General features: G+C 46.7%; 1 protein-coding gene across 6 annotated transcripts in view; it reads left to right on the top strand.

Annotated features, from left to right (window-relative positions):
- AMBRA1 (autophagy and beclin 1 regulator 1) overlaps window positions 1-12853 on the top strand; it is a 135130-nt gene that overhangs the window by 32887 nt on the left and 89390 nt on the right. For 4 of the 6 annotated variants that reach the window (XM_068988163.1, XM_068988162.1, XM_068988160.1 and 1 more), the window contains one exon: window positions 2464-2643. The exons of the other annotated variants lie outside the window; for them this stretch is intronic. In XM_068988163.1, the coding sequence (XP_068844264.1) occupies window positions 2464-2643 (180 nt within the window). The remainder of the gene's footprint in view (window positions 1-2463; window positions 2644-12853) is intronic. 6 annotated transcript variants of the gene reach the window in all.

Genomic DNA, 12853 nt, shown 5'->3' with positions numbered 1-12853 from the left:
ATCCCATGGACGGAGGAGCCTGGTAGGCTGCAGTCCATGGGGTCTCGAAGAGTCGGACACGACTGAGCGACTTCACTTTCACTTTTCACTTTCATGCATTGGAGAAGGAAATGGCAACCCACTCCAGTGTTCTTGCCTGGAGAATCCTGGGGACGGGGGAGCCTGGTGGGCTGCTGTCTGTGGGGTCGCACAGAGTCGGACACGACTGAAGCGACTCAGCAGCAGCAGCATTATATCTACATCTCTCACCTTAATGTGAGTTTTCCATTAGGGTCGGCTGTCAGCTGAGGAACAAGTGTTTTTGTGGTCATTTATCAGTATCATTTCTAAAAAACGAATCTTCATTCTCCTCTTAAAACTTTATTTTTTCTTTAAACTTCAGTTTTTCATTCCTTTCTAGTCTGATTAACTTGAGAATTTAACCAACAGCAGTTGATTTCTACTGGCAGATTTCTGTGTATTTGGTAGAGACAGTATTGACTTCTGTCTGTTGACAATGTAGGGTTCTTGATTCATCCTCACCAAATGCATGGTACCAGGTGCCCAAAGAGACAACGAATGTCCCACAGGTTGAGACGTTAATTCTTACACTCTGATGATCTTGGCCAAGGCCTTTGTACCTTCCATGGCCACCTACTATATAAAGATAATTTGGAATCAGAGGCACCAAAGGCAGCATATTGTTCCGTAACACAGCCTTCTCCAAAGACTGTGTCCTGGCCTCCTTGGAAAGTCTGCTGGATGGCTGGTCAGAAGGGTGCCACCTGGGATGGCAGTCATTTCTGAGGCAGCCTTATTTCGTCTTAACTGCAGGATCTTCTTTGGTCTGAGTGAGTAGATTTACTGAGGATTTGCCCCGGGTCTTACTTTGTCCAGGAGTAATGAAAGATCAGGCAGCAAGATGTTTGTAAATACTTTTCCTACCATTTGGATACAAGTATTTCTTTTTCCATTCTCAATCAGTTTTTCCAGGGTTCCATTGTTTAAAAAGATGCTTTTTTTCCTTTTATATTCAAACATTGTAGAAGTTAAGGTCCCTGGGAATCCTCATCAGGATTGCTGTGTTTTATTTTTTGTTCTAATTACAGAAATAGATATATTTATGTATATATACACACACACACACACACACATACATCATACATACCATTCTTTAATTTTCCCCCACTTAAATTTTTATTTTAGAGGGCTTTTGTTGTGCGTATATAGGGATAACTTTTTCTTTTCAACTGTTTCATAGTGGTTTTTTGTATAGCTATAATTTATTTAATCTTTTGATGGACATTTGAGGTGTTTCTGGTTTTTCACTAGTGCCAACAGTTTATATATTTATCTTCAATATCCTTGTGTGTTTCTGTAGGGTAAAATCACTAATGGAATTGCTGAATGGAAGCGTATGTGCCTTGGGCAGGTTTTAAGTCTTAAAATTGCTTAGTACCACTTAATATATATATAAAGCATTTTTCTGTTATTGGTCTACTCTCACTTTCTCAATTGACAGCCTCAAATTATATGTGTTGTGAAAGATGGAGGAAAAACTTGAGAAAGCAGGGACTATCCAAATTGTATAGGACATGGATGTTTTCATGGAGTATGAAGGTGCTGACCCATGGTCAGAATGCAGGTCCGTCTAGATTACTTGCTTATGAGAGCAGCCATCGTAAGGTGCTGACCCATGGTCAGAATGCAGGTCTGCATAGATTAGTTGCTTATGAGAGCAGCCACCGTAGGGAGAAGAGTGCTGTCTTCTGTATTGCTCAGTGCCCATGTAGCTTCTGATGCTCTGTCTTAAGAAATAGACGAATCTTTCAGATTTTCTGTTTGTCCTGAGTATATGGTACTCTGTCTCTATCCTGAGTATCTTTTCTGTGTTAAAGTATCTGGATAATCTGTAAAGGAGAGATAAGAAATAAGAGATAATCCTAAGGAACTAGGACAGTTCTGGAACTATAGATGTTTGTTGGAGAAGAAAGGAGTCCTGGTGAAGGGGATGTCTGAAGATGCCTTCTTCAGCCGTCCTGGGTTCACCGTCTCTCAGCCTATCCTCTCATCTGTAAAGTGAAAGAAGCTGCGGTCCCTTTCGTGTCTTACATTTTGAGTACGGACGATTAGGGGAAAGCTGCGAGTCTTTATAAAGGGCACCCTGAGAAGTTTAAAAGAGGTCCCTTGGGAAACTAAAAAAGAAAACTCCAGTGTTAAACTCGTGGGAGGGGGCAGCTGTTGATCAGATGATGGCTGATTAAACAGCCTCTTTAACCACCAGTATTTCTGTTCCAAGATAAGGCAGTCTGATAAGCACGTTGCGCAGTACAAACCTCCTGGTGAGTTAAATGCCCTTTATTTTTCCATGTCTCCGGAGTTCGCCTCAGCGGGGAGATGTGATGGGAGAGCTGGACTCGCTGTCTTCCGCAGTGTTCCCCACATTAGTGCTAGTTCGGGTCTGTTCCTCTCTGTCTCTCTCAGGTTATCTCCTGCTGCATACTATGCCCAGAGGATGATCCAGTACCTGTCACGGAGAGACAGTATCCGCCAGCGCTCCATGCGCTACCAGCAGAACCGCCTCCGCTCCTCCACTTCCTCCTCTTCCTCAGACAACCAGGGTCCATCCGTGGAGGGAACCGACTTGGAGTTTGAGGACTTTGAGTAAGTAACTGTTCAGCTTGCTTTCTCCCCCCTCCTCCCAAGTCGTGAGTACTTCCAAGTTGGGCACTGTCCGAGCAATGGTGGTTGACATTCTGGCTTCACACCCTTAAGTTATTACTTATGAGCAGTAGCATGGGGTGAGGGCCGGAGGGTTAAAATGCTCAGGGCACTCCCCACCTCTGGCCAATGCACTGCTGATTGCCTGGCGCCTGGGGGAAGAGACAGCCCTCGGGGCCCAGGCCAGCCTGGGAGAAGATGGCCGCTACCCTTCGGGCGACATTTTTACTTCCCTTTTGCACGAACAGTGACTATGGAAATGCTTCATGTGGACTGACTTCACACCATCCAGGAGGCAGGAGGGTTGGTGTTTTTTTCTCTTAAGAAAAAGTGGATATAGAGATTAAAAATAAGTCTTGAATTTCCCCCGGAGACAGAATTCTCTTACACCCTTGATCACACTGCTTCTCTGAGGTCCTGGTCCCTTGCCTCTCAGTGTCCTCAGTCTCCCTAAACCCCCAGCAAGGATCCTTTGGAGATGGCCTGTCAGACTAATATGGGGGTTGAGAGGTGTTCCCTCCATCTTCGAGCCTCTTTGAGTGGTCAGCTGGGTCACAGGGTTGGACTGAAGGAGTAGCATCAGCCCTGGGCTGTGGGGTCAAGCTCCGCAGTGCAGCTGCCGGGTTTTACAGTCTCTCAGCTGCCACGCCTGACCTTTCCAGCCACCTCTTGTGTTTCTTTCTATCCTGAAACTGAGTTTTCCTGGCTCGTATCAAATTGGACATTTGGCTCTTGCTTTGATTCCTACATTTTGATTTTCTCAAAACATGCAAAATAAGAAAGAGAGAAGGATGGTTGAGCATTCTCCCCGCCCCCCCCCCCCCCCGCCGTCTCTTTTGCTGCCAGTACCAGAATAGGACAGCCTGTCAGTCATCTTCCTTTTTCTTCCCGTTAATCCTGACATGGCCTGGTCAAGTCTGGGATCTTAAGAGTCCTGCCTCCCTTCCGCCTTCTTCCGTGAGCGGAATGGATAGTTCCCCAGGAGCCATCTTGCAGTGGAGCTTTAAGGTGTTTGAGAAATATCTTTGCCTCCAAGGACCAAGAAGATGGGGACACCCATCGTACCAATTTGCCCTTGTGATTCAATCCTTAAACACGCAAGCAACTGTGTACTTAGAGGCAGAAGGAACACTCAGTGGGAGGTTCATTTGTCTGCAGAAGAGGGAAACGTGAAGGAAACGCAAGGAAGCTCTGAAACAGCTGTGCTGTGGCAAACGGAGCAGAGGCAGTGGGGCGAGAAGGGCCCAGCTGCTCTGGGACTCTCAGCATGTGTCCTCCTGGCTTAAGTCCCTGCTTGGGGTGGGGGTGGGGGGCATGTGGGCCTGGCAGTGAAGGGACAGTCTCCAGTCCGCCTTTAGCCAGGCAGACACCTGTAGGGAGATCTGTTCCCTTGCCGAAATGAGTGTGTTTCCAGCCCCGGGGGCTATTCAGCGACGCAGTCTCGGTACAAGGCCAAGGCTGCCGGGACTCAGGGCTGCTGAGAAGCCTCGGAAAGCCCGTGGAGCCCTCTCTCCACGCGCGTGTGGAAGGCTGTTGTCTCTCTGCCGTGGTGAAACGCGGGGCTCGTGCCTTTGAGCTGTATCTTGCCTCGTGACTTGTCCTTCACAGTGGAGTTCTGGGTTAGTTTAAAACATTCTGCTCCCACCTTGCCTTCTCTTCCTTCTGTTGCCTCCTCCTCCCTCTCCCCTTCCTCCCCCCTTTTCCCTGTGTCAGACTGCCTCCTCTTTGTGTTCCCCACGGCCCACCTGTGCCCTCGCCGCCCCCTGGCTTCAGCACGGCCTGAATTTACGTCGCCTTCTTCACCTTTCATGCACTGACTTAGCCATTGTTTTTTCCCTTGGGGTCTCGCACGGCTCCCTGGTTAGTGACGGTGGACTGACTTCTCTCCGGCCCCCTCAAAAGCCCCTCCCCTGGTGTTTGCCTTTCTTTGGGGGCTGGAGCAGACCGTAATCTTGTTTTTCAAGAGCAGCTGTGGGTCAGCCACCTCAGTGTTAGCTGTCCAGGCCTCGTGCAGGACACTGCTGGCTGCTCGTGCGTCCTCTCCTTCCCCGCCCTCCTCCCCTGCTGTAGGCCGAGGGCTACTTGTGCTTGCCCCTCTGTTAGTTTCCAGGGGCTCTGAGAGGGGACAGAGTGAGAAAGTTAGGGACTGTACCAGCTCCTTTTAATTTGTTTCCCCAACCCTTTTCCTCAACCAGAAGGGTAGTTACAGGCTATACACTTGTAATTTATAGTTCTTTCAAGTACCGAGACGCAGGTAAGTTAGGTGTGTCCTGGGATCCTCCTAACACTTAGAATACCATTTAGAGGCACTGCCCTGCTGGGCTTCCTCGCCTTCCTAGCACAGTGCGTGCCTACCTCTGCCCCTCCAGCACGACCTCTTCTCTCTCCTTCCATTTGTGGAGTCAGAGATCATTTTGCCTTTCTCCAGCATGTGCCATCCGGGTGTATAGTGGCCTCAGAAAACAGAGGGAGCCATTCCCCACATCCCTTCTGTTTTGGTTCTCTTTAATCTTCCATCGAATGAAAGGGATCAGCTACCATATTTTTCATGTACACTAATAACAGACACAACATTGTATATTTAAAAATATAGTTTACTCGTTACAATAATCCTCTGAGATAGTTGTTCCTTTCAGTGTGGTTTTTTTAAAGTAACGATACTGAAGCTTGGCCAAAATCAGGCATATCTAAGATTAGAGATCAGGAGCAAACATATTCAGTGTCTGACTTTATTGTCCTGCAGATGTAAAACCCTTTAAAAATGATGTACAACCACATTTGAGTCCTAGCTCTATGAGCTTGGTGGGGGAACAAGACTGTCTAGATTTATTGCTCGTGGGGGATAGCTTTGAAGGTTGGTCAGCATCAGGTTAAATTTTCCATTCTTTGTCATCTGGATTGATGACCATCTTCCCTGGCAGGCATCTTCTCCTACCATTCGTCTCTCTGTGGCAAGAATTGAGACTGCATGGGCCCTGTGTTTGTCAAAATGCACAAACAGAACATCCAGAGACCTGCTGTCAGGAGGTTTGTCCTGAAGCCCTCAGCGTCTGTCTTTGCATAAAGATGCTCACAAGCAGGGGCAAGATGTGGCTGCCCCTGACCCTGCTGTCTGCCTGCTTCTGAGCTCAGACCACCCACTAGAATGTAGATGGCAAAGAAGCTGAAGGAAAACTCGCATTTTTATTTTCACCATCCCTTTGGAAAAAGACAGAGAGAGGCTTCTGTGAAGCCCAGGTTGAGTGCTGTGTTCCCGTAGTTCCTAAGTCCTGCAAGAGAGGTGGTGTCTGTGACTTGATGACTATAGTTTTAACTATCCTTACCCCCCCTTCCTCATTTTATCTGTTATTCTAAACATAATTGCAATCCCAGAATCATCTCCCGATCATCTTCTTGCCTCTTTTTGTAACTACTTTGCCTTCCAAGGCAAAGATACCTTGCACTAATGACAGTCAGAACTGGAGAAGCTTCAGATTAGATCAGTCACAAATATCTCCCAGCACTGGGAAATTATATTCAACTTCTTAAAAACTGCTGCCAGCACAGAGAGAAATAGTCCCTCATTCGCAGTTGTGACACTGGGCTATACTTGGGGAAAACATCTCAGTGACAGATCCTAGTCATTCAGCCTTAAGATGAAGTCTCTTTAAGTCTGTTGCATGTATTTTATTAACTCTTCCAATATATCTGGTTGTAGTTGGTCTCCTTTTACCTAGAAATCCATGCTGTGAGCAAATACGCCAGACCGTTTCCTTGTGAAATGATTGACAGTCGTTTCTGAGAGCTCAGGATGAGTGCCGGTTCCTCGGTTTGGCGTAATGTGTTTGTTGCCCTGCCACACCCATTCGTGCAGAGGAGCCTCAACCCGCGGGCTTCCATGTTCCCCTTGCCAGACGCGGGGAAGTTCTAGCAAGGAAGTCATCGGAAGGTTGTCTTATATATAATATAGCTGAGGAGGGTTCTGAAGGCTGTCACTCAGCTCTGCCGTCTGACTGGGTGTGGCGTAGGAGAAGTTACTTGCCTTTATAAGTCTGGAATTCAGTTTTCTTCATCTGCCCTTTTGCCGTGACTAAAATTTAATTAAGTCACACCAAGAAAATATGTTCGACAACCAGCCGTGCTGCTCTTGCCCTGCGTCTGCAGGTGAAGTCCTGACAGCTCGGTGGGGCCCACGTGCTTGTGTCCAGTTTCAGGGCGAGGCGGTGCAGTCGAGTGAAGCCACACGGCCTCGGCAGTGGCTCCACCGCATCCTCTCTTCTGTGTGCCAATTTCCAGGACTCCCGTGGGAGTCGGTGACTGCTAATAACAAATGCGGGTACTTGTAGCCAAGAAAGGAAAGGGTGAACCTTCAGCGGAAAAAATTGTCTCTTCATTTTGGAACGAGGCTGCCTCTGTCTCTCTTTGACTTACAAACTGTAAACTCTTTGATATCAGAAGTGCAAGAGAAAGTGTGAGGGAAGACGCTGTTAAGTGACTGTTCTCTTTACTGCCTGGAACCTGCCTAAGCAGTCGAGTCAGGCACCCTAGGACACTTATCCAGTGGTGGTGTTACGTGGAAGTAGTCCTTAAACTGAGATGAGTTAAGAAACTGTTCACTTCCTTTTTTTTTTTTTTTACCAAAGTGTTAAATAATCTCACATAATTGATTTTTGTGATGGTTGCTTGTTTTTACAGGGTGGGTTTATAAAAAAGAAAGTGTATGTCTTAAAATAGGACTTTTCCTCCAGATATACTTAAAAGAAAGGCAAATAAATGCATAGTCATAGAATCGTGAAACATTCTGGAGTCTGTCAGGGGTTCCCTTGTTGACAAGTATGGGCAGGTTGTCAAATCCAAGATACAGCAGGAGATGAGCCCGGGAGTTAGAGTGGCGCCAGATCTTGGGATGTCTCCTTGCAAAGGAGGTGACCTTTACCCTGTAGGTGAGAGGGAGTCACTGAAGAGTTTTAAGCCGTAGAATAACATGATCAGATCTTTACATAGTATCTTATAACAGACTGTAATAAGGTACCCCTGAAGTACAGGACAGCATTGTGTGAAGAGAGCGAGTACTTGGGAAGGCAGCTATGCTCACCACGATACCACCAACGCACATGGGAGAGGGTGCTAGGGGAGATGTGAGAAGGCTTCATGGATTTCAGCTGGGTGTGAAGACGGCCGAGGACTCTGATGGATTGACGTGGAGGCTGGGAGGAGGGAAGGAGAGTCTAGACAAAGGAGTAGCTCAAGCAAAAACCTAAACACAGAAGATTAACAGGCTTTATTTGGAGACTCTGCAGAGATCCGTGGCTAGAGCAGTGGAAGCAATCGGTTGCTCCCTGATAACTCAGTTGGTAAAGAATCCACCTGCATTGCAGGAGACCCTAGTTCGATTCTTGGGTCGGGAAGATCCGCTGGAGAAGGGAAAGGCTACCCACTCCAGTATTCTGGCCTGGAGAATTCCATGGACTGTACAGTCCACGGGGTCGAAAAGAATCAGACAGGACTGAACGACTTTCACTTTTCAGAGCAGTGGAGAGTTTGAGTGAGAAGATCAGAAAGACCTGGGCTGTGGAGGGCCTGGAATGCCTGGCTGAGAAGTTTTGACCTCATTTTTATCCGAGGGCAGCCATTATTCAATATGTATTTTAGGCAGTGAATTCTGACAGCACTGGTTAGGCAAGTGGCAAGTATATGGATGCAGGAAAACCAGTTAGAAAGCAGTGGGCGAAATCCACACGAGAACATATGAGGACTGCACGTTAAGTATTGGATGTGAGAGGCCTTGGTGTTTTCGAAGAGTGGGGCCTATTTGTGAACGTTCCTGGGGAGACGAGCCGCGTGAGTGCTGAGCTGTCTCACTTCCTACTTCTCCACACAGAATGTTGCCCAAGTCCTTTTTTACTCTCACTGGAACCAATTTTGAACTAAGTTTATAAAAGTAGCAAGTGACTCCCAGAGCAGCGGTGAGTGTAACCAGGATCTCTTGTATGAGCCTGCTGGTCCCCAGAGCCTAACACCTATCGTCTAGGGACTCCTGGGATTTGTTATTTGATCTTTGGCAAGTCCCTCTCCTACCCCAGGCCTCAATGTCTGATCTTATAAAGTCAGATTAGATAATCTCTGAAGTTTATTTCAGCCCTAAAGCTCTTGGATCTTTGTTGGAGCTAACTAACTGTCTTAGAAGAATTTCCCTTGTACTCAGCAGACGTAGAATAATGAGAAGTCTCAGCAAAATGGGGAGACTTCATCACTAAGGTGTTAGTCGCTCAGTTGTGTCTGACTCTTTGCGACCCCGTGGACTGTAACCCAGCACGCTCCTCTGTCCATGGGATTCTCCAGGCAAGAATACTCGAGTGGGTAGCTATTCCCTTCTCCAGAGGATCTTCTTGACCCAGGGATTGAACCCAGGTCTCTTGCCTTTCAAGAAAGATTCTTTACCATCTGAACCACCAGGGTTCAGATTCCCCTCCTGAGGATTGCTGCTGCTGCTAAGTCGCTTCAGTCGTGTCCGACCCTGTGCAACCCCGTAGACGGCAGCCCACCAGGCTCCTCTGCCCCTGGGATTCTCCAGGCAAGAACACTGGAGTGGGTTGCCATGTCCCTCTCCAATGCATGAACGTGAAGAGTGAAAGTCAAGTCGCCCAGTTGTGTCCAACTCTTAGCAACCCCATGGACTGCAGCCCACCAGGCTCCTCCACCCATGGGATTTTCCAGGCAGGAGTACCGGAGTGGGTCACCATTGCCTTCTCCTCCTAAGGATTAGGAATAGGCTGTCTGGTACCTATGGAGCCTCAGCATATTTATAAAATATATGCCTGCCTGAATTCCAGCCCTTTCCTGAGGATTCCAGCTCGTTCCCATTGCTTAGAAATACATAATATTGCTTGGCAGCTTGAGAATTAGTGTTCTTTCTGGGCAAGTATAATACATATGAATATTTATTATAAGGAATGCTAGGGGAAGAGAAAGAAAAATGAAATATGTCTGGGTTTAAAGAATTAAACAGCCATGAGGGAAGAGAGGGAAAGGAGGGTAACTATCACTTAGAGATATGTATTTATTTTTTAATATAAAATGCACAATAGGAATATGGATTTGCATAATGTATGCAGATGAAATTAAAGGTAGAATAAGAGAGGAGAAGAATTTGTAAGTGGTAATTATCTGTTATATTACTATTCCTTGGAGAAGAATTAAGGCTCTGCATTTCCAAGAGACCTCTGCTATTAGGTATCCCCTGTGAATAATCCCTGCTGGGCCTGTGCCTCCCTCCCAGAAATCTCTCCCTGGTACACATACACAGCCCTTCAAAGCAGAGACTAGAGCTTCACTAACGGCACCCGAGTAAGGAAAGGACTTGGCCAAGATCTCTGTGCATCCAGGGGCAGGAATGATGGAGTACGCCTTCTACTGTCTGGAAATTGAGTAGAAACCGAAGAACACGGGGAAACAGATATTTTTTTTTTAATAGTCTAATTTTCAGCAGAGTCAACTGTATTGTCAAGAAGACAATGGCCTTTTGAGCTCTGTGCTGCCAGAGCTGCCTTGACAAAGGCCCGAGTCAGAGCTGTTTGTCACGAGTGGTGATGGCGGTGATGGCAGCCCGACTGTCTGGTCAGGACTCAGACGGCGGCCTGTAGGTGTGTTTTCCATTCCTTTAAATTACGGCCTCTCTCTGAGGCAATTAATCCCAGGCATTTAGCAAGGGTAGCTGCTGTGTTTCTCCCTTGTTCCAGAGGTTGCTTTTTCTTGTATTCGGCACTCGTCTTAGATGCTTAATTGTTTGAAGGGTGTTTTTTTCCTTATAAAATGTTTTATAAGAAAGTCTGATTTTTTTTTTCTCTCTCTCCTTCCCAAATACCCCTCTGAGAGTTAATCAGAGATGCACAGAGTTCAACAGCTGGGAAAGCCATTAATAACTCAGCCAGCTTCTGTCCCGCTGGCTTAAAGGCAGCTTCTGGCTGAGGAAATTGATGAGGATTTCTCAGGTGTTTCCCTGGAAAGGATTCTGGAGAGAGTCCTCCAGCGATAGAGGAGCAGTGCCAGCATGTTTGCACACTCGGGTCTTCACTGTTTTTGTGTTTTTAAGTCCCTCCCCACCCCACTCCTTGAAAAGGGCATTGTCTGTGTTACATTGTCCTTGTTTTTGTTTAGTTGCCAAGTCATGTCCAACTGTGTTGTGACCCCATAGTCTGTAGTCCATCCAGCAGGCTCCTCTGCCCATGGAATTCTCTAGGTAAGAATACTGGAGTGGGTTGCCATTTCCTTCTCTAGGGCATCTTCCTGACCCAGGGACTGAAGCTGCGTCTTCCGCACTGGCAGGCGGATTCTGAGCCCCCAGGGAATCCCTTGTGCTGGTGGTCTCCAGTCGTTAGCGCCCTCCATTATTCCTCCATGAACTGCCTCCTGGGTCTACCTTCCACCCACTGCTCTTCTGGCAGACATTTTCTAACCTTCAGTCTCTGCCTAAATTTGCCTCCTTCATCTTGTGGGGTCTTGCTCCATGTTGATCTTGGATCAGCACTGAAGTGGGTGGCAGAGTCTGTGTAGTTTCCTGAATTGAACATGTTAAGTATTTGGTTTTTTTATTTCTTTGTCCTTTGTTAACACTCTCACCACTCTTCCTTTCTCCCCTCACTTCTACCCACCCCCTCCTCCGAGCCTTTGCAGATATCCTTTGCATTGAAATATGTTCCCCCATCTCAGCTCCTTATTTTGAATTTTCTCTCCTTTTTGAACTGTGGAAGAACTAGCAGCTAGAGTCATTAGTTGCTCTTTTCACCTCTCGCTTATTGGAGCCATGCCTTTAGTCAGGGATTTTTGTGTGCCAGCAGGAAAACCTGGGTCTTTTGCCCTCTTCCTGCTTAACTTGTCCACTGGTTGGGCATTCTGGCCTTTGCCACCTTGCTCATTTATGTTTTCAAGTTTTTTCCAGTCAGGAAATGTTTGAGTTGTTACTGTTATAGGCTGTTTTCTCCCAGATGCCTTTGTGATTTTTGTTTTATAGGCAGCGTTTCATTTCTGTGTTCACCACGGTCCACTTTTCCAATCAGTCTGTATACAGTTCTGTCATTTCTGCTGCTTTGCTGGTGTGCCCAACAATATGAATTTGAAGTCTTCTCTACATTTTATTGAAATGCTGTTTAACTCCGACTTCCCTGTCATTAATCAAAATGTTAGACACATCTCCAGTCACTTAATATATTGCCTTTTTTGTGGTTCCTAATGTAACCGTCAGTCTGAGACTGCTTGTATCTGAGCCAGCTGATTTTCCTGTATATGCATCTTATTTTCCTCTCTCTCTCTCTCTCTATATATATATAAGGAGATTGTTATGATATGTTACTCAGAGATTACTGGAAGATATAGCTATATATAGATACATTTGTATATATCTTCCAGTAATCTCTAAGTAACATAAAGCCATTATCTCTGACCATGTTTTGTCCTCCTTCCTCCCTTCTTTTTTTAAATGGAAGGAGAAATTGAATCAGAAGGAAGTTAATTGTTTTTAGGTTTCCGTAACAATGAAAAGAGCCATAGGAAATATGTCCCAGGAGCCCAGATTTTCTCCCAGCCACGGTGTTTGTCCATTTTCCTGCGTTACCTTCATGTGTCCGTTCACCCAGCTCTGTGTCATGTGTGGGTTCTGGCGGTTTAGTTTAGTACTGTCTCCTATGGGCTTCCCTGGTGGCTCAGTGGTGAGGAATTTGCCTGCCAATGCAGGAGATGCAGGTTCCACCCGTGGGTCAGGAAGTTCCCTTGGAGAAGGGAATGGCTACCCGCTCCAGTATTCTTGCCTGGGAAATCCCACGGACAGAGGAGCCTGGCAGGCTATGGTCTATCCGGTCGCAAAAGAGTCAGACATGACTTAGCGACTAAACAACAGCTACTGTCTCCTGCACTGGCCCCCCTACCCCCCGCCTGCCTTTCCTGCCCCTCAAGTCTGCTTGTGCCAGATAGAGTGCTGTTTATTGTCCAGAGGCAGAGGGCTCTCTGGCCCTTGTTCAGAAGTAAATTGTCAGCTCCGCGTTGTGATTCTGGGAAGGCCAGCTCTCTCTCATAGCTGTAGAATAAAGTAATTGGATTTGTCCCGTGATGCTTCTTTCTGTAACTTAATTTTTGACTGTTTTGAGGCTTAGGACTCTTTTTCCCCCCTTAGAACCCTTTT

This window comes from Capricornis sumatraensis, chromosome 16, assembly GCF_032405125.1.
Source record: "Capricornis sumatraensis isolate serow.1 chromosome 16, serow.2, whole genome shotgun sequence".
NCBI classification, from domain to species: domain Eukaryota; kingdom Metazoa; phylum Chordata; class Mammalia; order Artiodactyla; family Bovidae; genus Capricornis; species Capricornis sumatraensis.
The sequence above is the reverse complement of the archived record's forward strand: the minus strand, read 5'-3'. Positions and strand labels throughout refer to the sequence as shown.